We start from the raw sequence: 14139 nt of genomic DNA on the forward strand, positions 1-14139 counted from the left end.
AAGGGCTGAAGAACTAGCGTCCACGCCAGAAAGGCGAGGAAGCACCAACTGTGAAGTTCTGACGTGTAACGGCAACTTTGTCTCCTTGCTTCATTTTTCTTCCCTTTTTGAAGCACCTCTGATCTCTGGCATGGAGGATCCAGGATCTCAGTTTTCTGGCTGCTCCTGGCGAAGGTCAAATGATCAAATGAAGCTCTTGGGGCAGGAGAAAGAAGTTGGTGAGTTAGGATGGCCACTGGTGGAATCTGCCGGAGAGGTTGGTAAATAGGGATGGGCAGAAGGCAGACAGAATTGCACACGCTCCAGAAAGCTGTCTCCTTCCAAAACAAAGTGGAAAGGGAGCTGAACACACCCTTCTTGGAGCAGGACCCAAAAATGAACCCAGCATTGCTGCAGACTCCGGTCCAGCTGCTGAGTGTCCCGGCAGGAGCCGGGAGTTGCCGAGCTCCGCTACCCGATTCCCTCCACTGTGTTGACTCAGCATCCGGGGCGGGGCGCAATGCCCCTTATAAGGCTGGCGGCTCTAGGGCCTTTATCCGTCTGCGTCTGAGATACTTCACCGTCCACGCAGCTTTGAGTCCACACCTCTGTCTACGCAGCAGCTAGTAAGTCCGCGCCGCCCAGCTTCCCCGGACTACCAGCTTGCAGCTTCTGGGGCCTGGGCTCTCTGCACCGGGCAGCTTGCACCAAGAGCTGGGGAGGGAGTTCTGGGGGACAAAACAGAGAAGGGACCCGGGAGATAGGGCAGGAGGGTGCACAACTCTGAACCCTAGTCATCCCCTTCTTCTACCTAACATTCTTTTTCTGTCTACTCTAGTGCCGCCGTACACCATTGTGTACTTCCCAGTTCGAGGTAGGAGCTAATGACTGCATGAAGGGGAGGTCTCGGGTAGGGGCTGCAGCCTCTGTGGGGAACCTCCAGACCCTACCCCCTTTCTGGTTGCGAGGCTCTGCCTCCCTCACCATGGCCAGTACCCTGACCTGAGGTTGCTTTGAGGCTGGGCCTATATGCTGTCCCCAAATCCTTACCCTGACTCTATACAGGGCGCTGTGAGGCCACGCGCATGCTGCTGGCTGACCAGGGCCAGAGCTGGAAGGAGGAGGTGGTTACCATAGATGTCTGGCTTCAAGGCTCGCTCAAGTCCACTTGTGTGAGTGACACACCTAGTGGAGGGGGGCAGAGGTAGGGCCTTAAGAGGGCTGTAACTGGGAGACGGCAGCCTCACCAAGCTTTGTTTATCCCCTCCAGCTGTATGGGCAGCTCCCCAAGTTTGAAGATGGAGACCTCACCCTTTACCAATCTAATGCCATCTTGAGGCACCTGGGCCGCTCTTTAGGTAAGTCCTGAACTCAGATAGTCCAGCTGGTGGGCGGGGTGGTGGTGCATCAGTCTTTGTTTCAGGGTATCTGCCCTCCTGGCCACTCCCCTTTTGGTCCAGTGTGGACAGAGCAAAGCAGGGCGCACAGAGATAGTCCTTGTTCAGGCTGCAGCTGCGGTCTGCCTGCTATGACTTCCTGTTGCCTCTCAGGAGCTTAGGACTCACGTGACTGCCCATATCCCCTCCCCCAAGACTGGGACCTGCCAACAGCCACATACCTGCGGGCAGGGGGTTGAGGTTGAGGCGAGGAAATTAGGTGTCAGTCACGCTCTCCCTCCACTTGCAGGGCTTTATGGGAAAGACCAGAAGGAGGCTGCCTTGGTGGATATGGTGAATGATGGGGTGGAGGACCTTCGATGCAAATATGGTACCCTCATCTACACTAACTATGTAAGCCTGGATTCCCCGGGGGGGGGGGGAAGCTTAGCAAAGGAACTTTGTGCACTTCTGCCTCCCTAGTTTCCTTTCCTGTGTCAGAGCCCGAGGCAGGCTGGGGCGGGCTGGGGTAGTGTAAAGAGACCAATAGACAGCTTCGGGACGGGGTGGGGCCGGCAGTTACAGATAGGAAGAGTGTGTGCGCCCACACGTGTGTAGGTGTGTACATAGGAACAGAACATGAAGAGACAGAGCTGAGGGGCAAGCAAGGCAGATCCTAGAGGTCTTGGACTCTGTGTGGGGCTATTGAAGAGTCTCTCTTGATGGCTGGATTTAAATGTGATGATCCTCAGAGGTGCCAGCTCTGAGAGCTTTCCAGGAACAATGGCCAGAGAACTTAACACTGATGGTAACACACGCCTGCAATCGTGGTAGTTGGGAAGCCTGAGCTACTGTGAGCTGTCCAGGGCAGCCTAGAGTAGAGAAGGAGATCATGGCAGGGATGGACTGGTAGGATGGCGTAGGAAAGAATGAGCAGCTGAAGTGAATGAGACCTGGTCAAAGCCTGGGTGTTGGCCACAGGCACAGTGGTAGCCCGGGAGGTAGGTAATGGTAGGTCATGGCCCTGGGGATGGGGTATCTAGAATTCATTATAGGGCAGCTGGATTCCAGTGCCCACTGCCCTGTGAGGGTGGGAGGATGGTACATCTTTGGGTGTCTTCCTGGCAGGAGAATGGTAAGGATGACTATGTGAAGGCCCTGCCTGGGCATCTGAAGCCTTTTGAGACCCTGCTGTCCCAGAACCAGGGAGGCAAAGCTTTCATCGTGGGTAACCAGGTGAGCATCTCTTGCGTTCCCTTTTCCTTATGGATAAAACCAAGGAGCAGTCATTTGTAAAATGGAGCAGAGATATGGGGTGGGGGTGGGGGTCTCTTAGCTCTCTGCCCCCCAGCCTTTTCCAGCTATTGATCCCCACACCTCCTGCCCCTGCAGATTTCCTTTGCGGATTACAACTTGCTGGACCTGCTGCTGGTCCACCAAGTCCTGGCCCCTGGCTGCCTGGACAACTTCCCCCTGCTCTCTGCCTATGTGGCTCGCCTCAGTGCCCGCCCCAAGATCAAGGCCTTTCTGTCCTCCCCCGACCATTTGAACCGTCCCATCAACGGCAATGGTAAACAGTAGTGGACGAAGGGACAGGAGCTTCTTGTCCCCCTTTTCCCAGACTAATAAAGTTTATAAGGCAAAGGTGTCTTGGCTGCTGTTTCCTAGTGAAAGGGGCTCTGGGAACCTCAGGCTGGGAAAGGGTAGAAGACCAGAAAGCATACACACAAGGGTAGGACCAGGACATCTTCCTGCTTAGTATATGCTGACCTTTTGAAACAGAAAGGTGTGTGTGTGTGGTGGATAGGAAGTAAAAGAAACCAGCATCTAATGAAGAGGGTTTCATGTTGATTTGCCAGTCAGTCCCAGGAACACTCAGCACCTGGGTGCAGGCCTGGTAGAGGATTATAAACTATTCAGAGGGCCTCTGCTTGGCTGGCGATGCGTGAGTGTCTATCTCCCAAATGCTGTGATCACAGCCGAGGAATGTCATGCTCAGGTTGTTTCTGCAGGTTTCTCTTAGCCTCCGTATTCTGCACTTGAAGATAAGGACAGTTTTCTTCTCTTTAGCCTGGATTTTGTTGCTGTAACAGAACACCTGAGGCTGTGGAGATTGTCACTGTCCTCTAACTGCTCTGAGTCCCCACCATGCCCTAACTTGTATGAGACAGTGGCTTTCTGGTCGAGAGTTTCCTTGGCATATAAATGCAGACACAGGATGACTGCCTCTCCTTTGTGCCTGTAATCACCACTATCCAACCGGCACCACCCACAAGTCACCGACCGACACCATCTATAAGCTAATCAATTTAGATTGGAACCCATGGGCACATGTGTATATTAAAATCGTGAGAAAAAAAAATGAACCCAAGAACTGACCAAACACTCCAGGCCAAGGAAAAGTGCAGCATCTCCACCAGATCCCATAGAAAGCAGCACACTGTCCTTACCAGTCTGTCCTTACCATTCAGACACAGCACAGACATCAAGGGACCAATTGGCAGCGCAGAGAATCTCCTGGGCTCCAGCTTTGCATGGCCCTATCCCCACTGCTTGGTGAGGCCCACTCAAATATCCACCCATCCATCATCCATCCATCCATTCATCCATCCTCCTGACTCCTGGCTCGCACCTTGAGTAAGGATCCTGTACTCGGGTAGCTGAGCTCTGCATTCCCTCCAATTAGCTTCCTTAATAATGTATGCCCCTGCCTGCCACTCTGCCTCGGCATCGGCTCTCTGCCTTGTCCTTCAGTAATTCCTCTTTGAAGCCTTCAGCCTCTTTCCTTCTGCCCTGGGAAGGGTAAGGAGAAATCCGAGGGTTAATGTAAGTTAGGATCAGTAGAAAGATGTTCCCAGCATTCATGCTGTCATGGGAAACCAGAATTACTTGATAAATTACAGCTCTCAGGGGTGTAGGAGCCCATTGTTACTTGATACATTGTAACACCTTGAAAAGACACACTGTCTACAGGGAAGAGGCTACAAAGTTCTGGAGTTGAAAAAACATTGTATCTGAATCCACACAGCTTCTGGCAAGGAATTGTAACACAGCTTCTGGCAAGGAATTGTAACACAGCTTCTGGCAAGGAAATGTAACTCATCTTCGGGAATAAAGCATTCCTGGGGGGGGGGGTGCCAGCACCTGATACCTCTTTCTCTCTCTTCTTTCTTTCTCCCTCTCCCTCTCTTTTCTGCATGCCTGTGTGTATGTCTGTATCTGTGTTTTTGCTTTTTGAGACAGGCTTTCTCTGTGAAGCCCTGGCTGTTTGGAACTCATTCTGTGGACCAGGCTGGCCTTGAACTCAGAGATTTTTGCCACCACTGGCCGGCTTTTTTTTTTTTTTTTTTTTTTAAATATGAGTACACTATAGTTGTCTTCAGACACACCAGAATAGGGCATCAGATCCTATTACCGATGGCTGTGAACCACCATGTGGTTGCTGGGAAGTGAACTCAGGACCTCTGGCAGTCAGTGCTCTTAACCTCTGAGCCATCTCTCCAGCCCTTCTGCTACCTGGCTATTAATACTGCCATGTTGACAGTTAAATGTGATTGTGAGTTTTGGTAGGAGAAGTTATATTAAGCCACAGTGCCTTTCCCAGGGGGATTTCCCGAGCTGCTGCTCATGTATTTATGTATTTATGTATTTATTTATTTTAGATTTACTTATTTTTATTTTGAATAGAGAAGTATTTTCCCAAGTGCTGTGCTAGTGTTCAAAGGGGCTAGAAGAGAGTGACGGCACTCCTGGAAATGGAGTTACAGGCAGTTAGAGGTGCGGTGTGGTGCTAGGAACCAAACCTGGGTCCTCTGGAGAAACAACCAGTGCTCTTGAGCACCAAGCCACCTCTTCAGATCCTTAAAATATTTTTTTTTCTTTTTCTTTTTTTCAGAGCTGGGGACCGAACCCAGGGCCTTGCGTTTGCTAGGCAAGCGCTCTACCACTGAGCTAAATCCCCAACCCCTTTAAAATATTTTTAACACGAAATAGTTGACAGAGTTGGGTTTGGAGTGGCACATGCATAGCTGCTTTATCTGCTGTGCAAAATTTCTCCAGAATTTTTCTTAAAAACTGAGTTGTGCTGAGGGGAGAGAAGAGTCAGGTGAGATGCTGGAGACTGGCAAACAAAGACCAAGGAGAGACAAGGACGAGAGCAGACTGGAGCTCGCTGGGAGGTTAAGTTCATCTGTCACCCCTGGGAGCTGGTTGGTCCTTAAGCTTCTTAGCTGGCGTGTTTCCCTTGTCCTTCCAATCATGCAGATCAGAGGCTGGAGACAGTTATGGCTTGACAGTTATGAGCCCTTTGCTTCATGGCCATGAGGACCAGAATTTGGATCCCAGCAGTTAGGTAACAAGCCAGGGGTGGGCCTGTGCACACTTGTAACCCTAGCTTACAGGGGGACCTGAAGTCAGGAGACTGCTGTGGTTGCTGGCTTTCAGCCTAGTCGAAGAAGCTTGAACTCCAGATTCAGGGAGAGATCCTGCCTCAGAGGAATACATAGGTGATAGGAGAAGAAGCAAGATGTTCCTTTTCTGGCCTATTTGTGAACACCAGCACACAGCCTCAGATACATTCATGTACACATGCACGCATGCGCACACACACAGACACACATGCACACACACTGCTTTTTAAAAAATTATTATTTTATGTGCATTGGTGTGTTCACCTGCATGTATATCTATGCGAAGTGTGTCTGTGTGATTGTGTGATGATGTTGGATCCCCTGGAACTGCAGTTACCCACAGTTGTGATCTCCCATGTGGGTGCTGGGATTTGAGCCTGGTTTCCTAGAAGAGCAGCCAGTGCTCCTAACCACTGAGTCATCTCTCCAGCTCTATTTATTTTCTGTGACTGGGTGTTTAGCCTGTCTGTATGTCTGTGCACCACATTACATACAATGTCTGTGGGAGCCCGAAGAGGTCATTGGATCTCTGGTCCTAGAGTTCTGATGGTTGTGAGTAGCCATGTGGATGTCAAGAACTGAGTCCAAGTCTCAACCTCTAGCTCTTACATACAACTAAAATAAACAAAACTTTTTAAAAAATCCAGATTGCTTCAAATAGAAGTACTAGACTACACTAGACCGGCCTTTTCTTTCTTTCTTCCTTCCTTTCTTCCTTCCTTTCTTTTTAAATTACATTTCATTTGGGACTGAAGAAATGGCTCAGTAGTTAAGAGCACAGGCTGCTTTCCCAAAGGACCTGTGTTCAGTTCCCACCATCCATATGGTGGCTCACAACTATAACTGCGGTACCAGGGGATCTGACACCCTCTTCTGGCCTTCATGGGCACCAGGCACACACATAGTGCACAGACACAGAGGTGCACAAAACACTTGCACGCATAAAATAAAACATTTTAATTACCTCTATTATTTACTTAGTGTGTTTTAATGCATGTGTACTTGCAGACATATGGCTGAATGTGGAGGTTGAGCATGCCCATGAGTGCAGACATCTGTCCCTAAGGCCAGAAGAGAGTTTCAGGCCCTCTGAGTCAGCCTATGTGCAGAGAGAATCTCTCTCTCTTTTTTTTTTTTTTTTTTTTGGTTTTTTTTTTTGAGCTGGGGACCAAACCCAGGGCCTTGGCGCTGCCTAGGCAAGCGCTCTACCACTGAGCTAAATCCTCAACCCTGAGAGAATCTCTTATAAGCATCATCTGTCAATAAAAAAGCCTATGGCCAATGAGCTGAGACAGGAAATAGCAGGTGGGACACTGGCCAGAAGAGAAAGGAGATTCCAGCACGATGCTGGAGGAGATGCTGAGGAAGAAGCAGGGGGACTGAAGGAGAGGTACTAACCTTGTGCAAAACGAAGAATAGTTTGAAGGGATTAAGTAAGCTATGAGTTAGCTGGGGAATGAGTCAAGCTTGTGGGCAAGGCTTTTAGTTATTTTTTTTAAAAAACATTTATTTTATGAATGTGAGTGCACTGTCTCTGTCTTCAGACGCACCAGAAGAGTGCATCAGATCCCATTACAGATGATTGAGAGCCTCCATGTGGTTGCTGGGAATTGAACTCAGGACCTCTGGAAGAGCAGTCAGTGCTCTTAACCTCTGAGCCATCTCTCCAGCCGGGGAAAGATATTTATTAATACATTGTTTCAGAGTTGTTATTGATGGGATCTAAATGGCCTGAAGGAAAAGCAGACTTTTTTGGTTGTTGTTTACACTGATAAGATCATGGAACATCTTGAACTTTGGTCCTCAGGAAGAGTAGCAAGCACGTTTAACCACTGAGCCATTGCTCCAGCCCTGTCTGAATTTTTATGAGCCTGGAGGGTGATGCTGCCAGTAGCTTGAATCCAGCTCTCAGCAGTATTTTCAAGTGCTCTGTTGTTGTTTGGGACAGGATTTCTCTGTGAAGCCCTGGCTGTCCTAAAACTCACTTTTGTAGACCACCCTGACCTCAAAGTCATAGAGGTCCACTTGCCTCTGCCTCCCAAGTGCTAGTATTAAAGACGTGTGCTACTACACCTGGCTTGAGTGCTTTGAATCTGACTTTATGTTGCCCTGAGGATGGGGGGGTACCATGGGGTGAATGTTAACAAGAACCCCAGAGTCTTTGCCTCAGGGGATTCCAGGTACCAAGTGAGCTCCTTGTGTGAGTGGATCCACAGAAGAATGTGGCCTGAGGCATAGCATCAGTGCTTTTGTTGTTACTGTTTCATTTTTTATGTTACTTGCTTTTCTCCTGTCTGGGACAAGATACCTTGCAGAAACGATGTGAATGGAGGTTATTATAGCCCAGGGCTACAGTCTGCCAGAGTGCAGAGGCCTAGAGGGAGTCCTGGCAGCAGGAGCATCAGCCATGACTTGCTCACTTCTTAGTGGATCAGGAGAGAGAACTCAATCCAACCTTCAATGTCCACCCCAGTGGCCTACATCAGGCAGCAGCCAGGCCTATGTTCAGAAAATTCCACAGACTCCCAAAACAGTGCCACCAGCTGGGGACCAGGTGTTCAAACACACGAGCCCGTGGAGGACATTTCACCTTCAAACCAAAATAACTTGAGTTTTGGTAGTTTGAGATAGTTGTGGTGGTTTGAATGAAAATGGCCCCCCATAGGGAATGGCACTATTAGGAGCTATGGTCTTATTGGAGTAAGTGTGGCCTTGTTGGAGGAAGTGCTTCACTGAGGGAACAAAGGGGTGGGGGTGGGGGGCTTTGAGTTTTCAGAAGCTAAAGCCAGGCCCAGGGTTTTAGTGTTGTGAAAAGACACCATGACCACAGCAACTCTTAGAAAGGAAAACATTGAATTGGGGCTGGTTTGCAGTTCAGAGGTTTAGTCCATTGTCATCATGGCGGGAAGCGTGGTGGCGTTTCAGGTAGACATGGTGCTGGAGAAGGAGCTGAGAGTTTTACTTCTGTATCCCCAGAAAGCAGGAAGAGAGAGTGACACTGGGCCTGGCTACACAAGGTCTGGTTGAGCTAACTGAGAGCCTGCCTCAAACCGTTATCTCCATCACTATCCTCAGCATCACCTGAGGGCATGCATCTCTGCAACATCTGGCAGGGAAGCAACTGCCAAAGAAACGAGGCAAGAGTCTGATAGCCGGGGGGTTTATCCCAATTTATTTAAGCTCAGCATAGTTTGGAAAAAAAAAGTTTCCTGGTGTAATACAATCCTCCATGCACAAAGACACATAATTACATTGAAATTCAACTCGGGATACATGTCATTTCTTCTGAGAAGATGGGTTTTTAAAGATAGGGCACCTGTATAACCTAAGGGCCTGAGGGAAGGCTGGACTGGGCTCCGTCATACAGGTAGAGTAGAGGTCATTTGGGCAGTTAGCCACCTCTGGTCCTGGTTGTGGGAGCTTGATATGGCTTGGCCCAACAGATAGCACCAGGCCCAGTGGATGTCACTTACAACTCCCAGCTTTCTGGATGGAAGAAGAGGTTTTCATTTTTCCCACTGCAAAGACAATCAAATCAATCATTTGTGCTTAACATTCCTGGTTTCTCTGGAGATCTGTGGGTACCAGGACCTTTGTGCTGTGCTCCCAACCCCCACACCCCCATCATCATCTAACTTGGAGGTCATTAAATGAATGTGCGGGCATCTTATGATCCTAACTCGTACATGAGTAGACTCCTACCAAACCGAGAATAATCAGTCCCGTGTGAGATAGGGGAGAGAGAGAGGCACACCCTGATTCATTTGATTGGTGGCCCACAGAAAAGCTTATCCACACGAATATAGGCCAGGCAAGGAGCCCAGGCTTTTAGTCTACAGGTGGGCTGGAGTCACAAGCTCATGGGGTCACTCCTGGTTCTACCATGTGACTCCCTTCCACTTGGCCAGTGACACAAAAGGCAGAGAACAATGATAACATCTGTCTGTATGAAAAGGAGGACAGGCACAAAAGTCCTCATGACAGAATCTGTCCCCAAAGACATAGTTCACCCAGATTCCCCTGCAAATCTAAATTTAGAACAAAAGACAAAGGGAGGATTGTCGGTGTGTGTGTGTGTGTGTGTGTGTGTGTGTGTGTGTGTGTGCGCGCGCGCGCGTGTGTGATTGTGTATAATCAGAGATTAGCAGCTGGCATCTTTCTCAATTACTTTCCACGGTTTTGTCTGTTTGGTACAGAGTCTCCCCCTATAGCTCTAGATGGCCTGGAACTCAAGAGATCGCCTCTATCTATCCCCTCAATACTGGGATTAGAGTTTGCGTCACCACACTCTGCCACCCCCTTCCTTTTGAGACAGGGTCTCTCACTGTATCTAGAGTTCTCTGCGGGAGTCAGCTAGACTAGCTGCCAGGGTGCTCCTATCTGAGGCAGGCTGCACTGGGCTTACAGGAGTGTTTGGCCACACCTGGCTTCGACCCAGACATGAGGGATCGAACTCAGGTCCACATGCTCACAGAGCCAGCACTTTACTGACTGCTGTCCCTGCCCCTAAGAGAGGTCCTTACATTCTTCCGCTGCACCCCAGAGCTTTCTGGGGTTGAGCTGGGTCTGACGCATGACATGCTGAGAAGCCCTGAGTGGATATTGCAGGATCACTTGAGCACAGCACCACCAAAACAAGAAAAGTCCCCACCAGGGAATCTCCCTGTTTTGAGAAACTCGGGAAAACAAAATTTACTTCTAGATCTGGTGAGCAGAGGTGCCTTGTCAGGTAAAGGAGCCTGTGCAGCATGCCCTGCTGAGCCCACGGAGAGAACCTGAGTCCAATCCCCTGGACTCATGTAGTGAGGAGACAACCGATCCAGTTGCCCTCTGACCTCCACATGTGCTCCATGGTATGCATGTGCCCACACATAAAGTGGTTTCTCTCTGTAGGTTTGACTGTCCTGGATATCTCTCTGTAAGACAGGCTGGCCTCAAACTCACAGAGATCCACCTGCCTCTGCTTCCCAAATGCTGGGATTAAATGTACCTGCTGGTTTAAAGTGTTTTAAAATGTTTTGGGGTGGGGGGTGAGGATGTACGTCAGCCATAGAGCACTCGCCTATCTTGTCTGAGGCCCTCAGTTAAACCCCTAATACCATAAAAATAAAGTTTAAAATGTAAAATAAATAAATAAATAAATAAATAAATTCCTTGTGAAAAAAGTTACAGGGGTCTGGAGAGATGGCTCAGTAGTCAAGAGCAGTGGCTGTTCTGCCAAAGGTCCTGAGTTCAATTCCCAGCACTCACGTGGTGGCTCACAACCATCTATAAGTGTAGTCCTATGGTATCCAATGCCCTCTCCTGGTGTGCAAATGTACGTGCAGGCAAAACACCCATACACATATAAATAAACACATCTTTTAAGGTTTATTTATTTTATGAATACACCATAGCTGTCTTCAGACACACCAGAAGAGGGCATCGGATCCCATTACAGATGGTTGTGAGCCACCATGTGGTTGCTGGGATTTGAACTCAGGACCTCTGGAAGAGCAGTCAGTGCTCTTAACCACTGAGCCATCTCTCCAGCCCCTAAATACATCTTTTTTAAGGATTACAGATGTCTCAGTAGTTAGGTGGATGTGCTACTCTTGCGAGGACCAGCTCAATTCCAAGCACCTACATGGCGGCTCACGACTGCCTGTAACTCCATGCTTAGAGGATCCAACCTTGGCTGGCTCCTGCCTACCCATGGTACACTACTCCCATATACATACATACTAAATAAACAGATATTTTAAAAATATCTCTATTACGCAGGAGATTTGGACCTAGCCCTGGGAAATAAATCAACGTGACACAAAAAGAGAGAAGCGTTTACATTTTTTAAGGCAAGTTTCCCATGGCACGGGAGCCTTCACTAGGAAATGAAGCTCCCAGGAAACAACTGGTATTGAATAGTCATGTGGTGATCAATTTGCCAAAACAGGACAAAGCCAAGGAACTTGGGGAGGGCGGTTAATAGGGTGGAGCAGTGACTAGAAGATGGGGGCTGGTTTAGTGAGCCATTTATGTAGATTTCCCTCAGTCTCAGTGTTCTCTCTTCTTACTTAACCTTAGCCCAAGCTTAGGTTAAGAGCAATGGCTTCCAGAGACCACACCCACCTCCATGCCTGACAGAATTCACTACAGTTAGGTTAGGTTCAGACCTTGCAAGCAGAGGGACAAGAAAGAGTGTCCTGGCTGAAATGGTATCTCAAGGGTGGTGGAGTTGATGTGGATGGCAAGGGCTGATCCCATGGGTTGAGGTCGATGTTTGGAACCATCCATGGTCTCAAAGCAAACCGGATGATGCTTTGTGAGTGTCGGGTCACAGAGCAGCTGGGGCAGTGCGAGGCATCATTCAGAAGGCCAGCATGCCTTCTGTCCTTGAAGATGAGTCTGCTCTGCTGAAGGGAAGGCACTGTCCTGGTGGGAGTTTCAGTGAGTAGAGCCAGGCCAGCGTGGTCTTTCTTGCACCTGCTCTTTTTCAAATGTCTTTAACTCAAAATCGTCAACATGCCAGAGGGGCGTGGTTGGGAATGGCATCTTATTCTTTTCACGTGTACATACATGTGTGCATGCACATAGATATTTATTATAGTGTTCTGGGTCGCAGGGAGCCTTACAACATATCATGGCTAAGCTGGAGGCCCTGCAAGCTGGAAGGCAGAGTAATTCCAAGCCCTAGAGCACTGATCGAGTGGATTCCACGTCTTGGCTACACAGGAGCTACAGTGTCAGGCAGTCAAGCCAACACCTCCACCTTTGTGTCCTGTTCATGCTCACCAGTGGATGAGGGCCACCACACTGGCCCAGTGGATGAGGGCCACCACACTGGCCCAGTGGATGAGGGCCACCCACTGAACCAGTGGATGAGGGCCACCCACTGGACCAGTGAATGAGGGCCACCATACTGGGCCAGTGGATGAGGGCCACCACACTGGGCCAGTGGATGAGGGCCACCACAATGGACCAGTGGATGAGGGCCACCCACAATGGACTAGTGGATGAGGGCCACCTGTAAGACTTAAAGTGAGTCTTAACTACCGGGAGACCTCCCCAAGTGAGACACAAGAACAGAGTTCAGTGCAAACACGAGAGGTTTATTTTCCGGTGGTCAGGGTCGACCCTCAATCAGCCCCTCATGGCAAGTGACTAGAAGGCGACCCCGAATGGCTATAACATGCAATTTTTATACTTTTTAGGGGTACAGGTTGCATCAGCAGGGTTACAGTTTAAACTTATTGGCTAAGCATATTGACCTTTGAATCTATTAGCTACCACGTATATGACATGCATTTGAACTCTATCTGGGACCAGAGGATTAGGGGACTGATAGTAAGTACCTTCTGTGGTTTTTCAAGAATGTTCCTGCTCCTCCTGAGAACTGTGGGTAGAGAATAAAACCTGGCCTAGCCTTGACCCAAGGCGGGTGGGTGTAAGGCTGGTGAAAGCCCCTAGAGTCCTTGTACAAGGTCCAATCTTGGAGCTACACTCGGGTCTCTGGTGACTAATCATATTCTTCAGGTCCTGTCCTCAGGGTCTCATATTGTTGGCACAGGACCATCAGCTGTACTGCACCTATTCTCTCTTTTATGAAGGCTATAAGCTTGCTCAATAGGCAGAGTCCAAAGGTCAACAATAGCAGGAGAACAATTAGGGGTCTTAACAAAGTGGATATGAGGGTGGTTAGCCAAGGGGAGGAGTTAAACCAAGGCTCAAACCAGCCCTGACCTCTTTCTCTCTTCCCTTTGGCTAGCCCTTCTCTCACCTTGGCCATCATACCCCAATTTGTACAACCTGAGTCCCCACGTTTTTCTCTTTAGCCATCCCGTTGCTTCTTCGCCTTTCTGAGTGAATCTGACTATTATTGGGTTACAGGTGGCGTTTGCTCCTAATACCCTTGGTCCCCCAGGAAAGGCCACCCAGTCGTGTAATTTCTTTTTACCATGATCAAGTCCCAAGAGGAGGGGTTCTGTAGGTGTCTCCTATAGTCTTGCATCCCCAGTGGCTCAGTAAAACTGGTCTGGACCCCCACATCCGTGAACTTCAGCCTGGCTTCTTCCATCTCGGGGGCAAACATAAATGGGGGTCTCCTGCAAGTGACAGCTCCATGTAGGGAATGCACATCCTACCCCACCCCCCACCTAGAGCCTCTCTTCTCCCATATGAGCAGTTTGCTCCCATCATGTGGAGAGGTCCCACAAGTCAAGTCAAAAATGAGGTCGGGCCACCAGATGGTGAAGGGTTTGGAGGCTGTCAGGGAGGCGACCTCATCTCCAGTTCCAGTGGAAACCACAGTCCAGGTTTGATAGACGGGCACATGGGGGCAGCAGGAGTCCCTGGGGAGTGGGGCATCTGCAGGTTTCACATGGGACATGAGCACCCAG

General features: G+C 49.3%; 1 protein-coding gene across 1 annotated transcript; it reads left to right on the plus strand.

The window, feature by feature from the left end:
• Window positions 1-505: 505 nt before the first annotated feature.
• Window positions 506-2999, plus strand: LOC116890793 (glutathione S-transferase P). Its single transcript, XM_032891268.1, has 7 exons — window positions 506-605; window positions 818-853; window positions 1045-1151; window positions 1250-1337; window positions 1666-1769; window positions 2484-2591; window positions 2748-2999. Coding segments are annotated over exons 1-7 (633 nt in total). The 5' UTR covers window positions 506-604; the 3' UTR covers window positions 2937-2999.
• Window positions 3000-14139: the final 11140 nt, after the last annotated feature.

The sequence above is a fragment of the Rattus rattus genome, chromosome 2 (genome assembly GCF_011064425.1).
Source record: "Rattus rattus isolate New Zealand chromosome 2, Rrattus_CSIRO_v1, whole genome shotgun sequence".
NCBI classification, from domain to species: Eukaryota; Metazoa; Chordata; class Mammalia; order Rodentia; family Muridae; genus Rattus; species Rattus rattus.

Coding starts and splice junctions, on each gene's coding strand:
- LOC116890793 (XM_032891268.1), top strand. Junction 854..1,044: donor TGTGTACTTCCCAGTTCGAG/GTAGGAGCTAAT, acceptor GACTCTATACAG/GGCGCTGTGAGGCCACGCGC. Junction 2,592..2,747: donor CTTTCATCGTGGGTAACCAG/GTGAGCATCTCT, acceptor CTGCCCCTGCAG/ATTTCCTTTGCGGATTACAA.